Below are 22,289 nucleotides of genomic sequence, written 5' to 3' on the forward strand. Positions count from 1 at the left end.
AATCGTTACTTTTTTGCGTTCACGTTGATTCGATGGTGTAAGTTGACATGCGCCATGCATCCCTGTTAATCAACTACGCACCCCTTTATTTATTTATAGAATATGCAATGCAATTTTTTTTTTTAGCACTTAGAACAAAACGATACTAGCTGAAGACTAGTACATATGGTTTATAGAATCAGTCGATGTCAACAGCAATCAAGTCAATTTCGCTAGTTTATTAAGATTTAATGAATCTTTTTTTGCATAACACACAACACAGTATGTAAATGTGTACGTGTGTATGTGTCGCGATCAATAAAAAGAACCGTTGTTTGGTCACTTTCATTTGTTTAAAAATTTTTACAGAGTTAATTTCTGCCAACACAATATTGCTTTTCAAACAGGGATGCTTATGTACGAATACATTTCTTTTGCCAGTTTTCTATCCTTAAGACCCCGATGCAGGCAAACGGTTTGCGATAGCGTCACCGCCGTGGTGATTTGCCGCTGTGTTATAAAATAACATTATTCGACGGTCGAAAGCGACAGCAAATTGTCGCGGCACAGCGGTGACGTTGCCACAAACCACTCGTCTGCACCGGTCCTAAGCCTATCATTATAGTGCATGCATGTTCTGGCGAATTCGATACGTTAAAGCAAGGGAACATGTATGGATGTATGTTCATAAGTATACATGTATGTATATATGTAATTATGTATGTATATATATGTATATATGTAGATTCTTACGAGTGTATGCATTTCGGTTTTCAGATGTTTCATTCGTCAAAATAACGGTTCATCAAAACGCGCATCTACTGTAAACATAGTCTTATGCTATATATTATACAATAATGTTTGACAATTGCACTTGGCACTATACTCTTGTTAATCAATAATCATTTACAAAACTATGGATTTTTTCAATTAAATGAAATATACATAAGTAATGCATTTAAATATAGTTATACACAATATCGTTATTTTGAGTGTGGAATAAAAATTACGCTATTAAATTAATACGCGATAGAGATTCTTCTTTTCTAATATATATATATTCATATAAATAAATAGCATGCAAACAGTCCAAAGAATAGAAGTTTCAAATATTCGCAATAATAAGTAACAAAATATTTTTTTGTTACTTATTATTTTTATAATTTATTATTAGAAAAAGATAAGATAAGAGATTAAAAGATCACCGAAATTCTAGTTTGGTATTATTATAAACAATTGCATGTGCTTCATATATATACATATACGTATATGGATATACGTATTTACAGACGTATACGCTCGTGTATTTATGAATGTATGTATATGTGTAAAAAGGAATTTCGTGTCTCACTAAGTTCCAAATTGTAAATGAAACGAGAATAATAAAAAAATTTAATTAAGATCCGGGAGAACAAAAGTGAAAGAAAAATGCATGTATTGGACCGTAAATGAAATTGTTATCGTATGTACCAGTGTACTGACGTCCCATGTCATGCACGCTTCTAGATGCCTGGAACTTGTTATTATATGGTGCTCGATATAAATGCGCACAATTTTCATTTTCAGTCTCTTGCATGACGTATTTCTGATTGTTATTGCTTGGGTGGTAATGATAATTATGATGGCTGTGCCTCTTTCTGGTCATCTCTGGGGATGTAACGGGACTATCGATACTCGACATTGGTTTCAGCATTCTTTTCAAGGTATTCGAATCTAAACTAATTCCACCATTTTGTGCATTTTCAATCCTCATATCATCCGTACTCTTGCTTTTTGATTTCTTTCCACTGTGATTATTGTTCACTATATTGAAAATATTGCCATTTTGCATTTCCAAGTCTGTATAATCAGCAGACTTTGTATGATGTAATTGCTCTTTTCGTAAAGATTTATTTTGTAAAGTACCACCGGCTTGTGTACCCTCTGATTTTAGCATTTCAGTACTATTTTGTTGAGTAGACGAATCTTGACTTTGCTTCTGGCCTTTCTTCGGAGAAACTGCGGCGCCTTTTTCTTCCGGGCTATCGATCTATAATTCAGATCAAGCAGAAACAACTTATTCTTCTAACTTTCTTTCATATTTCACTTACTTTTGTGCTTACTCCTACATTACTTACTTACTTACTTACTTATAAGTAGTTACTTCATTTTGTTAGTTATGTTGAATCGAATGTTAACTTTAATATACATGTATGTTACACATTCTATATACGTATAGGGATATACACATAGATAATGATTGTACAACTTACCTGTGATCCAACGGTGACTGTTTCGATTCCTACGTTTGCCGTCTTTGGTGTAGTTTGACAGGTTTCATTTTGTTTCTCTTTTTGCTTTGATTCGCCTGTTTTCGGTGTTTTTCCTGGCGTTACATTCGCATTGTTAACGTTGTCGTAGAGGGACGCACTGGATGTTGCTGCAGTTATTTTATCACGAGCTGGTGTCATCTCAACTTCCGTGGATCGTGCCATAGTTCGCGGAAGCGTAGAAGTACCTGCATTATGTATAACAGAATAACAGTAAAATAAACAGAAATATATCAAACCTCGTACTATCATGTAAAAAATCGGAATGCAAATTGACGTTTAAGTAGATAGCTCAGTGTCATCATGTAAATAATTAACTTAATAATCTGTTAAACACGCGCGCCTCTGCATGAACATAAGTACGTTAAATTTGTCGTTCCCGCAGATTACTTGTCTATTATGCAATCTCGAAATTAATTTATATATTAATATACAACTTAACAAATATATCGTACCACAAAAGCCTCGATATCTAGCTTCGTGGCTTCGAAACCTGGCAAGTTGTTCTGGGGTCATGCAAGTGCATTGAGGCTCCTTGGATCTACTCGGTGATGCCGGTGTCGATAAGGGCTTTCTCCGGGTTTTGATCTTTTGTTTGTTAGGTGGCTCAAGCTTCAACGAGTAAGAAGAGGACGCTTTCCTTGAAATCTTGAACGACGGTGACTGTACGAAAAATTAACTAATGACTGTAAATGACTCGAATACCATGAAAATTAATGCCGATCCCTGTTCTTATGAAACCGGTAAAATGTCCAAAATGATTCCATGCGTACCGTACAAAAGAACATTCGTTATAAACTTACGCAACATTCTCTGAATTGTTTAGCATCTATCGGAGAAGTAAAATTCAATCCCCAGGTATCGTTGGTCATTGTATCTTTCCAGTAAACAAAACACTCTGATGCTTGCCCAATACGTGTACCTAGAATAATATTAATTATCTTTTAATAAGTTACATTTCTGTCTATCGTCTTTCATACGATATCAAGTAATGATCTTACCTGGTTGAACTAATCGTACATCCAAAATTTTGTCCACCTGACTGTTGTATGCGGTAATATGGAAAATACATTCTGGCGAATCTTGAATGCATGTGATATTTACAGGAACTAAATCCTCGGAGACCTGCTGCCACTTTACAGTCCCTGCTCCACTGGCACTTACATGGAACACTTCGGCCCACAGTCTAAAAATTTTTATTGCTGAATTGTAATTGATCACAGTAAAAACATTTGTTGCATATATCGAACGGATTACTACTGAAAGGAAACGAACAAAAACAATTCAAACGAACAAGATGTTTGAATATCAGTCAGCGTAGAAATATGTATTCAGCACATGGTATGACTACTATTGTAAATAACATTCTCTATTCTCCGTCTTCCTCTTCTTCTACTTGTTCTTCTTTTTTTACTTTTTCTTCTATATATCTTTGTTCGCGTATAAGCGCATGGTAGTACATGAATAATTTACAAGGAACAAATCAAACTAATATGTCAGGTGAATGTCGTTGACAAATTTCAACAGATCGGTTTGAATAAAAATAATCGTACAGAGTATACATCTGTTTCGTTTCGTTAATCGATTATTACAGAATACAGATTTACACTTCGCATTTAATCGCGAGGAAAACTCCGTTTCTTTAAATATTTGAAAGGCGTTTTTGATATACATATATATATATATATATATATATATATATATATATATATATCAAGATAAATGTATGTAACGCGATTGCGAAATTAACAGGAAGCTAAGAAGTTTATACATTTCGAGTGTCGAAATACATAATATAAAACATTTTTGTGTACAAAGACAAAAAGTTCGAGGCTCTTTTACGATGTACGGATGTCCATTTCGAATTCTTTCTTTCTGCCTTTTTTAAAATGATATGTCCTAATCCTCGGTAACTACTAATTAATTAACTTTTACTAATACAATTACGATTGAATCTCAGTAAGTTGAATCTCAAGGAAAGAAACAGGATCTTCGAATTTTTCGAATAAGAAAAGTTTAACAAGCGAGAATTTAACAAACTTAAAGAAATTTCGTGCGAGGAATAATATTTTTCAAATTATGACAATTCGAAAAAAAAGATTAATTTTCGAAGATGAATTTTTTATTTACGAAAATAAATGATAGTTTACTTTATATTATATATAACTTGGGTGTGGGGGATACGCGCATGATGCAGGAATCTAAGACTTACAGAGATAAATTTCAAATTGCAGAGGTTGGCCTTGTTTAAATCTGAATTATACAGGTAAAATAACGCACCTAAACACGTGGCAAATAATTCGAAGTAAAGTAAGTTTATATATCCAAAGCGGATCTGAAAGCAAAGAACGAAATTGTAGTGTCATAGAAGTTTTCGCGTCCTTGAGCTTCAACTGTATTATTGAGCAGGCAACAGCAGAAACTTAATATCGTAAATAAAAGACTGTAAGGAAAATATTTATTTCCAAATAACTTTAACGCAGTCCAAGATTTAAATTGTCCCTATAATATTCTGTATATCGTTCTGTATGCGCTATGTACATACATATTTCCGATTAGCACACGTACGAATATTATGCATATGTCGGAAATATTCTGTAATATTTTGAAAAATATGAGGTATCAAATATATTATCAAATCTCACTAACCAAACGAACTGAGAATACTATTTAGGTTTTACGCTTTGACTTTATAACTGGGCAACCATTTGTGCCTTTATAACTTGAGAATCATTTATTTATTCTTGAGCCATCGTAAACAAGATGTTACGTCGATACTAAATATATAACGAAACAAAATTGATCTATATTGAACTTGTACGATCTTTTTTTAACTCACGATAATTTTTTAAATACATGGACAAAATTTATTGGATACCTCACCAGACAGTGTGTAATACGAAAAAAAAAATGTATATTCTTTTGTTTCGTGTTTGCTTTTTTGTCGTTTCCCTTTTGCTTTTCATTTTTTTTCTTATTTTCTGAAATTAAAGAGTACAAGATGCATATTTGTATTTTTAATTCATTTTTGAAAAGACATGCATGTTAATAATGTAAATAATTAAAATACCAGCTAATGTGCATGTTTCATTGTATAAATTAAACTTACAACGTATCGCAATCCCACTATCATCATTTTTGTGCAGCGTTATTATGCACGATTTCTTTCTTTTGGAATAGAATGCAATAATAACTGTATCAAATATAATTGCATAAATTGCAATGTGCATGCAATACAGTCCTAAATTTAACAGATAATGTGTTACAGTCATATAAGCACGACGAAATTTAATGGACAAAGTACAAAAAAGATTAACTCATATAAGAGCGTGTATATCCTAAAGTGAGCGTGTTGCTCATATTAACATTTAACACAAGAGAATCAATAACATTTATGGTTAGAATTTTTAAATAATTCTAGAATTATATTAGTTTGAAAGTATACAATAATTTTAAGCATAATAAAACTACAGAAATGTATAACTGATCACAGCATATGATTAAACAGTGTTCAAAAACGAATTATAAATTTTCAAGATTTGGCATATAAAATTATTATATGTATAGCTATAAAATCCTCTAAAAGATTTATGTTACGATATTAATTTTAAATTTAATAGAAAATCATATGTTGTGTCTTCGATATTGGAAAAGATAGAAATATGATTAAGTAGAATTTCAGCTAAGACAATGGGCGATATGGCAACTAAATGACAGAAGATCAGGGATAGATAAAATAGGATATGTATCAAAAAATGAAGTCAGAATAGAGAGAAAGGAAGAGAAAGTGATTTGATGCGAAATACGTATATAGATGATTGTAAATATGGGTACATATGTGCGTGTCAGAGAGAAAACAGCAAAAAGACAAATAAACAAGAAATAAGAAAGAATGGAAGAGAGCGAAGAAAAAAGAGGAAAGAGGAAAATCTCAGGTAGAACAATTTAATTAAACGCGTATTTAATCAACATTATTACAATAGATGATAGTCTTCGAGGATATTTCAAGTATCAAAAAGGAGAAAAGGGAAGATCTTCAGTTGCACGAAATATCGCGCGCTCTTATTTAAAATTCAAATTGAGGGAACAGTATGCGTATTATGGACTAAAGGTACACGCTACTGCTACATGGATACGGCAGGGAAATAAAGATAGTGATTAGTTCTCTTAAAAAGGACAATGTAAAAGCAAACAGTTCGAATAAATATATTCTACCTGAGGAGTAAGCAAGTAATAGTGCATTCGATGTAAATAAGTGTGTATGTGTTATATGGGGACATGTGGACAATTGAGTTGGGAGCTAAATGAGAAGGAGCAATGTGTTTTCATGAGTAAGTAGCCTTCCTAAAAAGTAAAGACTGATAATGGAGTCGAATGGAGTGGTTGAATGGTTGAATGGTATGGTATGCGCACCTCTTCCTTTCTCTTAAGCTTCCGCACCTGAGCAAGTGGCCAGTGTCACCCCTGCGACCTCCGCTGCCGCCCATTCCGCCCCTCGCGCCAGCCTGCCATGGTGAATCCTCGTAACGATAAGCCTTTCTGATAAGAGGAGCACAACTGCAAGACAACTTATTGCCCATTCTATTCTTGTTATTCTCTTATACCACCTGTAATCCTTCCTTCTTTCACGCAACCTTTGAATAATCAATTTACTGTTTTTTCAACAACTACCACTATTTCTCCCTTCTTTGTGCTTTCCTTGTCTGTTTGTGTTTTCCTTCGTTAAGATTTGATCTTAATCAACCTGTTCTGTTGTGTGCGTTTTGCAATCAGTGGTCAACCCCTCGTTTCTTCTTATTCTTGTTGTTCCTTTTCTGCTCCCTAATTATCGATGTTTATCGGAATATCAAGATGCTGTATATTCACGTTGATTGGCTTGTCTATCGACGTTTGGCACCGTTTTCATTAATCATCGATTTAGTTGATGATAATTTTTATTTCATTCTCTTGTTCTATTCTGGGAAGCACTGTATAACAGGGACAATACCCCGCGATATGAGAAAGGATGTAGGAGAATATACCTTTATTGTCACATCATTGCAGGTGTTCAAAAGTTTATCAGCTTGCCCCTGACATAATCGCTGGAAATATAATAATTGTATCATATTAATTTAAAAATTGTCAGTGAAACAAGCAAGAAAAGAAAAGAAAAGGAGAAGATTCTGTGTCGGTCATCAGTCTCACAAGTCACCTTTAATTTTAACCTCAAGTTTACTTAATCCGATATTGTTTCTTTGGACGATATCGGAGAGAGAAAAACAAGCTTTACATTAGAATATAGCAAAATTGCGTAATGTTGCAATTCAGTTACATAATTACTAATAAAAAGAAAGCATTTCGTCAAATATCTTTAAAAATTATATGCAAAAGATGATATATTCTCTGCCTCAAATTATTTCGATATCTAAAAAAAATAATTGCGATGACACAGTGTCATACGACGGCACAGACATTAGCGAGGTGAATGAAGCGGAACAAAGTGTTGCGTGGACGTGTTACGGATAATAATAGGGGTGGCGTTGCCGAGAGGGTTACTGAACCGATACCGACTTTTCACCTACATAATACGCATTACTCTGTTATACTTATATTCGTTATTTCCTGTGTGTATAAATATTGGTTTACCTCAATACTGTTCGCTATTATAGTTATACCTACCTATTTGTAATAACAAGTACCGCCATTTTTGCTTCAAAAACGACGAAATATCAATATACATACAAGCTTTTGGGCATTGATACAATACGACGCAATCATTTCGGCAAACAGGAATAAAAATACAGATCGCGAAATTACTAGGAACAATTAAAAGCAGTTAGGTAAATGTACCTTTAGATGAATATATTTAATGTCGGTTAATCCACTAAATAAGTGTTGGAACAAAATAGAATGACAATTAACGATATAAATAAAAAGGACAGTACAGCTCGAAGTAAATTTTGATTAACCATCGAAAATGCTTCTCAAAATATCATTTCGAAACTATTTAACAAAAGCATTACGCAATTAACGATGAATAGCACATGTCACTGTAACTAGTAACTAATCATGTTATCGAATAATAAAGGAAGACCGACACCGCCTAATCGAAGATATTTCACTGTGGAATTCGAGTAAACATTGCACCAGGTAGGATATACCCATTTGCTGTTTGGTGTTCAATCAACGCCCCTCGTTTCCCAACTTTCAACAAGAGACTCTTCTATTCAAGGTCCTTTTTAGCCTTTCTCATTTTCTGAACACCCTCTGAATACACTTTATCGTATGCTTTTCGTTCTTTCTCCTTTTACGATTCTCCTTCCCCGCCCTCCACCGCCCCACTCTCGCTCCCCCTCTCTCTCTCCTCAGTCTCTTTTTCTCACACATTTACTCTGCCCAGATAAATAAGTACACATATCTTCTTGTGTCCGCTCGTTTGTCGCCTACTCATTTGTACAGGTTCGTGTATTTCGACTTGGTTTAGTCAGGAGAAAAAACTCACCATTGCATTGGCGGTATCTTCGCCACAGCGGAAGATGTCGAACACGTTCTATGTTTGACGGTAAAAGAAGGTGGAAGTGAAGAATGACAGTGAGAAAGAAAAAAAGGGAGAAACGAATAGAGAAGGAAGGGAGAAAAGGATATATGCTGTAGTAAGAGATAGAAAGATAAACGAACGGATGAGAAGGGGTTAGGGACGGAATCAAAGAAGGGATGGGCTACCGCGATCGTAGTAGCGGGGTGTGAGATCACGGTATCCACCCTTTTCGAAAGCAAATGATTCGCAAACGATCACCTGTCAAACAATAAGCGATTGTCGACCTAACGACTGACGTCGTTTAACAGGATCTAAAACACCTGACAATTCACTGACAGACTATTTAAAATAAAAGATTACGCGTCCGAAATTTCCGGTATTTCGCGCGAAATCCTCGCGGACGGCGTAGTCATGGATACTGCAGGATCGGGTAAAAGAGGCGACTGCCCCGTTACCCACTACCCCTTCTTCTACGAATGCGCGCCCCTCGACCGAAAATGTCAATATCCTCTCTCGCTGCGCCCGCGATGCGCTCCATGTTACTCTGAACAGCCCTGTATGCATTTTCCCATTCCCCTTCGTCCACCTCCTTTCGACCCCAACACCAGCCCTTTCCCCCTCTTCTTCCTCTGAGTTTTACTCCTACTCCTATTTCTCTGCCCACCCCTCACCTGTTCCTTCATTCTCCCGATTTTTTTCCTTTCTCACCTCTTCCTCATCTCCACTTATTCTTTCTCTTTTTATCTCTCTCAGTTTACTTCTCTCTCATTATTTCTCCTTCGGTCTGTATGTCGATTACGTGTCTCCCCACTTTAGTCCTATCAGCAAGTGGTATGTCACACAAAGATCAAACTATCTCTACTAAAATTTCGAAAATTTACACCTTATTTCATTTCTTTTCACTCAATCAGCTTATGCACTTTTTTCTTCAAAGTCTTCACTTTTATCACTTTTATTCCCTTTTGCATTCGATCAATTATATCGAATCAATTATTTAAACTTTCGTTAAACTCACCGTGAAACAAATGCAGGGTGATCGCTGTCACCGTCGTTGTCGCCGTCGTCGTCGTCGTCGTCGTCGTCGCCGTCGTCGCCGTCGTCGTCACCGTCGTAGTCGCTGTCGTACCTCTATCCCGAGGCGTAACCATAGTGATTAGCGATCGATAACAGGCATGCGCATTGTCAAATTTACTCGTAAAACGAAAGAACCACCCTCGTTTTACTCTCTTGTACCACATGATCCACTGCTAAAAGTACCACCAAAGATTAACGAAACCACATCTTCGATTATCTATGCGCATGTAGCATAATTTATTATCATACGCGGACTCGAGCCTTTCTTTTTTTCTAATTGATTGAACGTATTCAGTAATTAAGGTATACATATCTATATAAATAAATTTTATCCCTATTTGTGTACATAGTGCGTCAACGTGCGTATATAATTCAATGATGTATAGAGAATTTTCAAAATTATGAATGATTTTCATTTTACACACAATACTGATATGAAACCTTCAAATATAATTATAATATATTATTATTCTATTATTATATTGTAATACATTTAGCAATATAACAACCAAATAATGCATGTATTTCTTCTAATGCTTATTATATATACATAAGTATTCTGTATATATCTATTATATTTAATATTTAAGAATGAAACGAAGAATAATATCAATGACATTATATGGCAGTCAATTATAGTTATAACTATCTTTCGCTAATTTCTTTTTTTAATATTAAATTCATAAACTTCATCTTTTATTATATCAGATTATATAATGTAATGATAACATTGATTGTGAAAATGTGTGATTTTGACTATTGATGCAAATATTCTAAATGAAAAAAATATTCGTTTATACATATACATTTGTATGTACATTTTATTTGAATTTATTGCTTTTAATTCGTCAATAGGAATAGAATTTCTAATCGTGGTACATTTCAATTTAATGGATAACAAAGATAAAAATACGTAAATAAGACGTTACACAAACTTAATCACGTACATATATATGTATATACATGATATATTTTACACATATATATGTACTCAAATCCATATATATATATATATATATCAAAGTGTACATATCAAAGAAAAAAAGAACAAATAAAAAAAGAAACACGACATTAACGTTCAATTCATAATTCGTATTGGATACAGCTATTGGATACGTATTGAATACAGGAGAAATTAATGTTAGACAATTTTACCATGGAAAAGAACTTCAATCAAAGTCACTAAATTATCCATTTTTCTAACATCATGTGTGAATTTACATTGTTAAATTATAAAAGAAAATACTTCTAATATTGCTGCGAATTAAATTAATAGAATCTCTTGAACGTAACCTATCTTTAAATTTTACATTATTTAGTGCTCAACTGGAATCAATGTGGAAAATGTTAAAAAGAATAACGCTAAATCTAAAATCAAATATTGGAAGCATACAATCACGTTTTCTTAGTAATGTATTAGCCAAATATAAAGAAAATGTTGAGGACAAAATGCAAGCTTGGCAAATTCACTCATACGGTGGTTTGGAAGAATTAAAACTTTCAAATGTCAGGATTCCAGTGATCGCTAAACCAACAGATATTCTTGTCAAAGTTGAAGCCTCTAGCGTAAACTCCATAGATATAGCTATGACAAGTATGAATTATCTTATACTAATTGTCAGTTTCTTTTTTGTTTCTTACAGCTTAAACGATAAACATGTAGCATCATAACTGAATGTTTTATATTAGGAGGATATGGCGCAGTAATGTTAAATTTAATGAGAAAAGCTAGAAATCTTACCAGTGGACAGTACGGTGAATTAGAATTGCCATTAACTTTAGGTAGAGATTTTTCTGGCATAGTAGTGTCAAAAGGACATGGTGTCGGAGATAGATTAATGTTAGGTGATGAAGTATGGGGTGTAGTTCCTGTGGAGCAACAGGGTTGTCATGCTGGTTATGTAGTTGTTGATAATACATCGGTAAATATAATTGGATAAATAAATAATAAATATAAGAATACATCGCGATATAACATACAAAATATATAAACTATAGTGATGTTCATTCATAGGTCAGTCTACGACCTAGAAATTTATCATACATCGAGGCAGCCAGTATATTATATGCTGGCCTTACAGCATGGTCTGCATTATGGATTACTGGTGCGTTGTGTTATAAAAGTAGAATGCCTACAAGAAGAAATAATAGAGTCCTAGTATTAGGTGGTTCAGGAGGAGTTGGAACTATAGCAGTACAACTTTTAAAGGCTTGGAACATGCATGTAATACAAATTGATATTGTCATTTGTGATACAAGTAAGAATTACCATTTTTATATATTATAAAACATATCAAAATGATTCAGGTCATTACTACATGCAGTAGTGATGCTGTAAATATGGTACAAAAGCTTGGACCTGATGTTGTAATTGATTATAAATTAGATGATGCTGATTCAAGAATTATTGCAGAGGGACCGTATGTAATTCAGTCATTAATCTATCCTACATCAAAGAATGTCTATTTTTGATATAAACTTTATTAATTTCCAATTCAGCTATAATATAATTTTGGATTGCGCTAATCAAGGGCCAGATCAAATACGATTAAGGGGTTACCCCCATAGTACTTATATAACTTTGAATTCTCCTGTACTAAAAAATACTGATCAACATGGATTGATTGTGGGTACAGTAAAGAATATAGGAGAGCTGGTAAAATATAATATTCCAATTGAAAATAAAAGTACAGTGAAATGGGGATTTTTTATTCCTTCTGCAGCAGGAATTAAAACACTTAAAGAATTTGTCGAAAGTGGAAAGGTCATATACACACACATACACACATATGTCATCATAATATAGCATACCAATATCTTCTTACTTTGCATAGGTGGTTCCTGTGGTTAAGAAAGTCTACCAATTTCAAGATTTACCATTAGCTTATGATAGAGTAACTCAAGGTCATTTACGAGGTAAATTGGTTATTGATATGAGATAGTATCATCAATACAATAGTAATTATTAAATAAATATACATCTTATTTATAAATAAATATTCGGTTTATATTATATATTGTGTATTATATTCTGTACTGATTTATTTTCACTAAGAATGTCATTTTTAAAGCCGATTTTATTTTGAACTTCACACCAACAATCACTAGCTATATCTGTTGCCCTTTCTGTACCGCTTCTCAAAATTTCTTGCAAATAAACTGGTTCCTTAATTAATCTTGAAAATTTTTCACGAATAGGGGTCAATTTTTCTATAACTAAATCCGTCACCACTAATTTATATCTGCAATACACAAATAGATAAATGAAAAGAAAATAATTTAAATACATAGCGAGTAAAGATAAAAAAACTTAATATCTTAATGTACATACTTTCCAGTATCTAGCCCTTCTACTTCAGAACATATTTGATTTGGTGATTTTCCACTAAGCATGGAATGGATAATAACTAAATTTGCAACACCAGGCCGTGTTTCTGGTTCATAAGTTACCTTCGATGTACAATCGGTAACTGCCTTCTTTATTTTTGTTGCCAATACTTCTGGCTTATCTAGTATATCTAATCTGCTCTTTGAATTTTGGTCAGACTTCGACATTTTCTTTGAAGGATCACGAAGAGATTTTATACGTTGACTTGCATTTTCTGCAACACATGCATTCTATTAGCAATAAATATATCATAAAATATATAGTTTATTTATCTTTAAATAAATAAAATTTTTACCATTAACTAAAGAATGAGGCACGGGAAAAGTATTTCCAAATCTTTTATTGAATTTAATGGCTAACTCCTGTGCTAATTGAATGTGTTGAACTTGATCTTGTCCAACTGGAACATGTGTTGCTCTGTAATAAGCATTGTTTTTTTTACTAAATTATAGTTTCAATTAATACTATATATTAATATATCCTGAGGATACATAAAATAAGGTATCAATCTTATTATTTTTGCATATAAAATACCTACTTATACAACAATATATCAGCACTTTGTAGAACAGGATAAATATATAAACTTAGAGGGACATCTTTTAATGTCCGACTTTTCTCTTTGAATTGAGGTAAGCGAGCTAGTCTTGCTAAAGTTGTTAGACACCCCAAAATCCAGGACAGTTGTGCGTGTGTATCCACAGTAGATTGTTGAAATAATATGCTCTTATTTGGATCAATACCGCATGCTAGTAATGTTGCCGTCATTTTAAGTATGTTATCATTTAATTCTTTGGGATCCTATAATGTTTATTCTTAATTGACTTGTACTCATATTTCTTTCCTTTTCATTTTAACGAAACCAAAACTTCGTTTTTTATAAACAAATATATATTTAATAAATAGAATAGATATGGTTCTTTGAGTATGTTACCATTAAATACAGAACGTAAATTCAACAAATCTTTACATGTGGTAAAGTAGTAGAGTGCATATCTACAATGCTCCAAATAACATTTTCTCCGCTATCTTGTAACTGTATCCATTTTTGTATAGCACCAAGATAATTTCCTAAATGCAAGTTTCCAGTTGGTTGAATTCCCGAAAATATTCTCTTTGGATAGTCACTTTTGGAAACCTATAATTAATTTTGTGATATATATGAAATCTATATATGTGTGTGTGTGTGTGTATGTGTATGTATGTGTTACACAATTTTTAACATAATTAAAATTAACCTTTTGACTGTATTCTTTCATAGTTATGCATTGGAAAGTATTTCTTCGAAGCGTGATAACGCTCTTCAATCTCGTGAACATTTTTTATCAATTAAGTACCGCTGTAGTTATAAAATCAAAATCAAATATCAAATACTTGTTTTGAATTTATCGTAACAACCATGTAGTACCAAATTGAATACGATACACATTTTACTATTAGAGTTAAGATCTTATGACACTAGAAGCCTCAAAACTTAGAAATACTTCGAAATTCGAGTTTCACGAGTTTCTAAAACCTGGAACTTTATACTATTTTTATGATCTGAAACTTAATTGATACAATTCTACAAATAAATAATGTGGCTTTCTAGACAAAATTTATTAAAATATTAATTTCTGACAGAATAGGTACTCCTCAGAAAAGAAGGAAAAAGATAAGTATTCCAGATTTGATAGCTTCGAAACTTTATAAAGTCTTGTCTTCAGATACAAGTTCTGTGAATATAAAAATTAGGTTTCGTCTGATCTTTAGTTTTTATTCATATTCTTATATGTACATATTACATATATACTACATCTATGATACAATCACTGATCATTAGATATAGCTCTTACCATTGACTAAAAACAATATAGGCGTTACACTAAACGGAACTTTGTGTCTCATATTTTGTAATATCGATCTGATAAAAAATCGGAGTGTTTCTTATGTCCTCTTCGATTTGCTACAGAGAAAACAGGAATTATGTATATTCAACTCGAAAGGTTAAATCTGTTAAACGTGTAAACTATAAACATAAGCGCTATAAGTGGAAGCAATCGATGAACTTTAATAATTCATAGGAGAAAATTACTACATAAATTATGGTTGGGATTAAAATCAAATTTTTTTAAATTATGAAGAATACAATTGCAATACGAATATATGTATATGAATGTAATTACTTATGTATATAAAAAACTAAATATTACTAAAAATGGATGGGAGACTATGTAGGACGTAAGACATTACATTGTATGTATATGGAATACAACCAATAGGAGTCTTCTTCTGTCGATTTCACAATAGATTCTGAAACAAACTCAAATCACAAAAAATTTAGTACGACCCTATGAGATATGTAATTAATTACCAATAGAAGAGATTTAAACATCATTTCATCGTATTTGTGCATCTCTTCCCTTTTAATGATTTCTTTTAATTCATATATTACACTTTTGGACCATTAACGTTGATATGTATTGGAGAGGTTATAAAAAATTCATAGGTATAATTGATACTTCTTAGAAGTTGATAAATCTATAAATACTTATTTGATTATAGTATTTTAAAAGATATACGAGGAAAAGTTTAGATATGGTAAACTCTCCAACTTTGCGTTATCTGAAACATAAAAACGCTATCCCTGGAGAATCTGACTACGAAACAAAAACTGCGAAAGTACTTAGAGAATAGAAAAATACAGAAGAACGCGATATTTAACTATTAAAAATTTTGGAGTGAAATAAATAACTATTACCTGGTATTATACACATAAGTAAATTGGCTACACATACATATGTAGTTTTTATAAAGGTAGACAGGCATCTTTCCCATTGTTTTTAAAAACGTAGTGGGCAAAAGCTATTTATATCATACTATACATAACATTTTCATTTATTTTTCTATTTTTTATACAAAACAAGTATAGATCGTTTGTGCAAAATGAAATACAAATATTATTTACTTTATTTCATCAATATTTTTGTCACTTTAAGATTATCCCCTTTTAATCTGTAATATAATTGCACTGAACGACTTTTTTCTTTATTTTTTTTATTATATAAGAAGTATCCATTTATATTAAAGTATACGTACGCTATGATGAATTCCATTACCTTCAGTTTCAGAACAACACAAATATAAAAATCACGATATCTCATTCTGTTTGTCATAAGGCAATTCGTATGTCTTATTAGTAAGTCTGTTTATTTTGATATGATTCTGAAAAATATAGATAAATTTGTTGAAACATTACATAAACATAAGAATGACAAAGTAATTCAAAATTGTCATATAATTGTCTAATTATCAAATAATTGAATTATTGAGAAAATCTAGAAAAACAGTGATAACAAAAATATGAAGGGTCGAAAGACATATTCAGTGTAAGTTGAAATATTAATAATGTATCTTCAGTTGAAATATTAATCTTAATTTTAATTTATATTTTAGCTAAAATATAAAATATAAAAGTAAAATCAAAATTGTTATTCCTATATATAATAATTATTGGAGCAGGCATTGCTCCTTAAATACATATTCTTTATTTTAAGTTATTTGCATTTTTACATTACAAAAAGTTTATATATAAAGTACTAGTTTGTTTTAACTTTACAACAATAACACTTACATATAAATACAAGTTATAGTGAGCTACATAATAAAAAATACAATGATATTGCTAAAGCTTAGAGAATAAGTATTTATAATTTACGAAACTTCTGGCTTCAATTGCAGAGACTTACACTAAAGTATGCTCTAGGCCCTCCACATGTTTGATGCCACATGCTGTGCATTTATTATAAGTCTGGGCATCACCTGTTGCTGATTTGAATTTGCAGTAGAACTAGTAATAATAGTAGTGAACGAAGGTTGTTGAGCGCATGTTCTCATATGCACTGACCAATGTGATTGTTGGCAAGGATAATCACAGTATGCAGTATTCCAACAGCAGTAAAATAATGCTTCTCTGCCACACATTGCACACCATTGTTTACGTTTGATTTCTTCGATACAGCGTAACATTCCCTCTTCGGCTTCTCTACGAGTTTCCTCGACAGCACGTAATCGTTCAGCTTCTAAGCTTGCCTTCATTTCTCTTAATATTCTGTCTGTAATAAAAAAAAATATTTGCGAAATGTATATGTAACCTTCGTAAACAGACATAATAAAATGTAAAATAAAATGATGCACGAAGCGACCTTCAAAGACATACCAGTGTTGTGTTTTAATTCTGTTAATTGTTGTTGGTGTTGCCACCTCATTCGTTCTATCTGTAATCTTAAAAAATGAACTGACGCTTGATGATTTTCGGACATATCGCGATTTTCACAATTTTGATTCTCATGCGCTGCTTCTTTATATGCCTCTTCCATTAATTTAGCCATTTTTGTAGCTAAATCTTGAGCATCATGATATAAACGGGCACTAATAGGACCTGCTTCTGGGGGCAACATTTGGTACTCGACACAATTTTCAGCCTGATGAGTAGACGTATGAACAGTAGACTCGATCGGACTGGATAATGTATTTGTCGATGAACGAGTAATATGTTGCGGGTAATTACGAGGTTTATTAGGAAATGATTTTCTAGCTCTATTTTCCTTTACTTGTTGATCTTTTACTCTCAACGAATCTCTGGAAATTTGTTGTACAGGAGCCGAAATATCGCTCTTTTTTTCATTCTCGGTAGTTTCCTCAGTACACTTTTTCTTGATATTAGGTTTATCATCATTTATTACGAAAAGTAATCCGACAGGTTGATCTGTAGCAGTTTTTTTATTAATGTCAATATCGCCATTAATATCAACATCAAGTGATGTTTTATTAGTTTGTACTGAAATGGATGATGCTGTTAAATTACTATTATTATCACTTTTAGAGCCTTCTTTCAATGTTATTGAATCATTCTGGCGTTTAATCAAAATTGTCGATTCTACCATATTCTGATTTTGTTCCGCTGTAATAAATTTTAAAGCTTTCTCAGCGTTCATTTTATCGACTATTCTAGTCTTTGGCTTGTAAACTTTTTCTGTGTTTTCATGGTTTCTAAAGTTATTCTTCTGTAAATTTACATTTTGGCCAACACTTCTTTTAATAATGTTCACTTTAAAGGGAATTCGTCTTTTGGATATGTGAATGTCTTTTGCTATATGTTTTTTCGAGGATTTTATCTCTTGTTGTAATGAATTCTCCAAAAATTTTGCATTATTGTTTGTTGCATTTTCAGGATTAATATCTTGTTTCAACATTATAGAATTTGGTGCTTTCGCGTCATATTTTACTGGATTACTGACACATTTCTCATTATTTACACTATTTGTATTAGTTTTACTTGTACTTGGCGTATTTATATCTTCTTTCATCACCACTTCGAACTTTGCTGACATATTCTTCTCTGGTTGCGCATTCACTTTCCTTTTTCTTTCTTTTGGTTCATTTAAATTATTGCTTGTAATCGTAACCGTTTCGGTTTTGTGAAAGTTATCAGATTCTTGTACTGCTTTAAGTGATTTATTTTCAATTTTGCTTCCTTTGTTAGTTATGTTAAATTCATTTGATATTTTATTTTCAGTATCGGAATTGTCTGCTTTTTCCGAGTTTGTTTGCAAATTATTTTTTACATGGATCCGCTTTTTAAGAAGCGGCGTCTTTTTGGGAAGCAAGAGTTGCGGTGATGTACAGTTATTAGAATGAAGAGGATCATAATTTGGTAACAGTAATTTTATTTGCATTGGATCATGCGGATTATATTGCACTTTGGGAGGCGCAAATGTAAATTGGCCAAACACAAGTTCTAGCTTCCGACAGTGACGAGTAATTTCTCTAACACACTCTACCATATCTAATTTTCTCTTCCTCGGTAATGGAGCAGGTGGGTTTTCGGAATATAGATACAAATCTCGCGGAGGAACCCATGCTCGATCGTGTTCCCCAAAAAATCGCACATCAATAAAACCTTGAGAATTGATTCGAGGCATAGCTTTAGCAGGCCAAAATGGGAAGCCTTTCAACTTCGCCCACACAAGTGGATGAGGACGACGACAGGGTTCAATAAACCATGCTGGTTGTGGTCTTGGTAAGTTTCTGCCATGAGCATAACAATCAGGGCATGCTTCAATTTCTGATACTTCCTGACGTGCCAATTTAATAATTTGTTTCGCGGCATTCGTTAATTTAGATGTATCTGTGTATACACCACCACCTGTATAATTTAATTTAAATAAAACCCATTTAAGTATCATTTTTCTAACGTACTTAATTCTAATATAATATTAATTTATGTTTACACACATACATGTGTTGAATACAATACAGTTGTGTTGTATCCACTTGGCATCAGCCATGAATGCGTCTGTACTACCATATAATTTAGCCCGAACATTCGATTCTAAAAGGCTCAGATCCATTGGCTTTACCACGTAATCTAAATAATTTGGAGCCTCAGAAAGTTCCACTGGTTTCCAAAATGGTTCTGACTATGACCAAAATACTTGAATTCAATTTTACTAGAATAATACAAAAATAATTTAACATAAATAGAAAATTAATACATACACCAGGATATTCTCTCATTCTGTCGACTACATGTTTCAGTAATAAACATAATTGGTCAACAGATAGTTGTGCCATAGCTGTAGAACGTGTTTCTGCATTTTCTGCTTGCAAAATAGCTGCACATTCTCCACATATCCAATTTTGAATAATTGACTGTTGCATTCCTATACATTTTCGATGCCATGATCTAGGGCAAGCACTGCAATGTGCTTCTACAGATTCCTTGTGACATCGCCAACAAAATTTATCATTTGTATTTCTCTTTTTTCGCTTATTTCTCAAATTATTTTCATCTAAGGAAACATCCGTCTCTTGTATACTGAAAGAATAAATTTAGTTCCTTAGTTTATTTTATTTTGTGAAATATTATTAATTTTGGCGAAATATTTAGAATGCTAATTCCTTGCACTATGTCCTTACACAGACTCACATTTGTAAGTAAAATAAAATAAAATGAAAAATATTGAACAGTAAAAATAAACATTGTCTGTGCCTACCTAACATTTCGTCGTGTCCTTTTTAAATTATTTCCACTTTTAAACACAGTTTCTTTTACATTTTCATTTTTACTTGACTTAAAGTCATTGTCAGAAACAGAAGAAATTATATCCAACTTCCCTGTATTCTGCCTACGTTCTATTTTATTTATATTACATTTTACTTCTTTCTTAATATTTTCTAAAATGATCACTTCCTCATTTTTACTTTCCTTTTGATCAGAATTTGTAATATCCTGTGTATCTTTAATGTCGTCCTTTGTATCCGTAATGGCAACTTTATTTGTTTCCTTGTTAATGTTATTAATTACATTATGTCCTTTTTGGACATTTGTTGATTGTGAATTTTCTTCATGTGATTCATTTGTAATTGAATTTTGTAGATACGAGGAATCTGTAAGATCTTTCTGCGCCTCTACCGATGTCATTTTGATGTCATTTTATTGCATGCATTTAGTTGAATATATGTTTACCTAAACACAATGTTGAAAACAACATAATTGTTCTTCTTTAGATATAAAAGATTATTTATATATTTAAAAGGAAAGTTTTTCCTTCTTTGAAATGGATTTACAAATAATTTTATGTATCATAAGTATTTAACAGAATATATGTAATATTGAAGAAATATACAAGAAATATATATATTCAGTAGATAAGTTAGAATTCTTAAGAAACTTCAAGAAATAGAATAAGGGACAAACGTAGAAATAAGTTTTGTGAAATAAGCTTAATGAAAAATATTTACCAATGTCTTGTTTTATGCTTGATTAAAGTACCTTAATAATCTTTTAATTGTTAAATTAATAGATTATCAATAAAATCTCTTTGTCTACTTATTCCTATAGTTTTTAGTTTAATACAAAATAAATAGGAATAACAAATGTTGTTCCAATAATATTATTGTATTGCATATTGATTAACAACAATATGATAGAACACATAATAATAGTAAGGTGAACATAGGGGATTTTAAAATATATCCACTACTATAATATGCATACAGACAAAACAATTACCATCTATATAGAATTTATATAGGAATCCGAAAATAAAATTAATAAAGATATTTTAAATGATTTCTGTAACTTTTAAAATGTATCCAACAGGTCAAGTAAATCACTTTCTATATAAATTCCAAACAACAAGGAAAGCGAAATATACCACTCACTAACACGACATTACATCAAAAGCATGAACATTCTTTCCCCCTCCAATGTCCAGGGTCCTTACTACCAGTGTCTCCATCCCTCGGTAATGTTTGTAATTAACTACAAAAAGTGCAACATGATATTTGAAATTTACAGCACAGACGAGTACATCGGATTATAGAGATACAAAGATAGAGTGTGTAAGTAAGCTGAAAAAGCGACATAGGAATAGAAAGAGAACGTTGCTTATGTCTTTGTCTAATAACGTACGCATATTACATATTTGTATAATAAATATATCATAAATATATCAACAAGCCATGTCAGTGTACATGCCTGATTTGGCAAGGACTGAAAGAGGACTCTATGCAGCGTTCCTATTCCAATATTTACATGGTAATATATGACTCATGTACTCTATCTTTCTCTATGATACAGAATAGACCTTGCATCATCGACGAGGTACAGAATAGACCTATGAGCTTATGAAACTTTTCGTCGCATGTTCTGAAATACCGATCGTGTAAAAAATCAGAAGGTTGTTTTGCCTTCTACAATTTAGAGTAGTGAATTTAGGGATTATCTTGGGTCCAATTACCAAAATTGGTAAAGTCAACAGAAGCAAAAATATGGTAGAAGTAGAAATACTGCCAAAGGCATAGTATTGACAAAGTACAGAATAGACGTGACAATCAATGTTTTTCGTGCCCCATGTTTTAGGGCTCACCTGATTCCTCATACCATTTTCGCATTGCATGCTATATTATCGATTCCGTATAATAGTTGGCGGGGGGGGGGGTAAGACTTTTAGTGTCTGAACCACGATCATATACA

At 32.3% G+C, this 22,289-nt stretch overlaps 4 protein-coding genes across 10 annotated transcripts; 1 reads left to right on the forward strand and 3 right to left on the reverse strand.

The window, feature by feature from the left end:
- Positions 1-1,449: 1,449 nt before the first annotated feature.
- On the reverse strand, positions 1,450-10,127 carry LOC122571122 (the record flags this gene model as incomplete). Its single annotated transcript, XM_043734463.1, is given in 7 exon segments — positions 1,450-2,008; positions 2,232-2,476; positions 2,744-2,951; positions 3,092-3,210; positions 3,290-3,474; positions 6,729-7,369; positions 9,821-10,127. Coding segments are annotated over 6 exon segments (1,456 nt in total), but the record flags the coding sequence as incomplete, so codon positions are not given.
- A 786-nt stretch (positions 10,128-10,913) lies between these two features.
- On the forward strand, positions 10,914-13,054 carry LOC122571126 (reticulon-4-interacting protein 1, mitochondrial-like). Of its 3 annotated transcripts, none has more exons than XM_043734474.1 (6): positions 10,914-11,473; positions 11,569-11,801; positions 11,894-12,137; positions 12,293-12,299; positions 12,379-12,643; positions 12,714-13,054. In XM_043734474.1, the coding sequence occupies exons 1-6, from the start codon at positions 11,215-11,217 to the stop codon at positions 12,819-12,821; spliced, it is 1,116 nt and encodes a 371-aa protein (XP_043590409.1). In that variant the 5' UTR covers positions 10,914-11,214; the 3' UTR covers positions 12,822-13,054. The 3 variants fall into 3 exon arrangements, with proteins under 3 accessions (XP_043590409.1, XP_043590408.1, XP_043590410.1); XM_043734473.1 differs by having other exon boundaries at positions 10,918-11,473; positions 11,894-12,103; positions 12,187-12,299; XM_043734475.1 differs by having other exon boundaries at positions 11,356-11,496; positions 11,894-12,103; positions 12,187-12,299.
- LOC122571128 (tryptophan--tRNA ligase, mitochondrial) lies at positions 12,824-14,380 on the reverse strand. The gene is made up of 5 exons (XM_043734477.1): positions 14,202-14,380; positions 13,806-14,068; positions 13,563-13,684; positions 13,211-13,481; positions 12,824-13,121 (listed from the first exon to the last, which is right to left on the reverse strand). The coding sequence occupies exons 1-5, from the start codon at positions 14,202-14,204 to the stop codon at positions 12,890-12,892; spliced, it is 891 nt and encodes a 296-aa protein (XP_043590412.1). The 5' UTR covers positions 14,205-14,380; the 3' UTR covers positions 12,824-12,889.
- A 622-nt stretch (positions 14,381-15,002) lies between these two features.
- Positions 15,003-21,513, reverse strand: LOC122571125 (protein kinase C-binding protein 1). Of its 5 annotated transcripts, XM_043734469.1 has the most exons (10): positions 21,053-21,513; positions 20,305-20,777; positions 19,808-20,126; positions 19,548-19,728; positions 17,466-19,454; positions 17,069-17,361; positions 16,346-16,471; positions 16,008-16,261; positions 15,500-15,871; positions 15,003-15,212 (listed from the first exon to the last, which is right to left on the reverse strand). In XM_043734469.1, the coding sequence occupies exons 2-7, from the start codon at positions 20,730-20,732 to the stop codon at positions 16,397-16,399; spliced, it is 3,285 nt and encodes a 1,094-aa protein (XP_043590404.1). In that variant the 5' UTR covers positions 20,733-20,777; positions 21,053-21,513; the 3' UTR covers positions 15,003-15,212; positions 15,500-15,871; positions 16,008-16,261; positions 16,346-16,396. The 5 variants fall into 5 exon arrangements, with proteins under 5 accessions (XP_043590404.1, XP_043590403.1, XP_043590406.1 ...); XM_043734468.1 differs by having other exon boundaries at positions 15,003-15,871; positions 21,324-21,513; XM_043734471.1 differs by having other exon boundaries at positions 15,003-15,871; positions 16,366-16,471.
- Positions 21,514-22,289: the final 776 nt, after the last annotated feature.

This window comes from Bombus pyrosoma, linkage group LG9 (genome assembly GCF_014825855.1).
Source record: "Bombus pyrosoma isolate SC7728 linkage group LG9, ASM1482585v1, whole genome shotgun sequence".
NCBI lineage: Eukaryota > Metazoa > Arthropoda > Insecta > Hymenoptera > Apidae > Bombus > Bombus pyrosoma.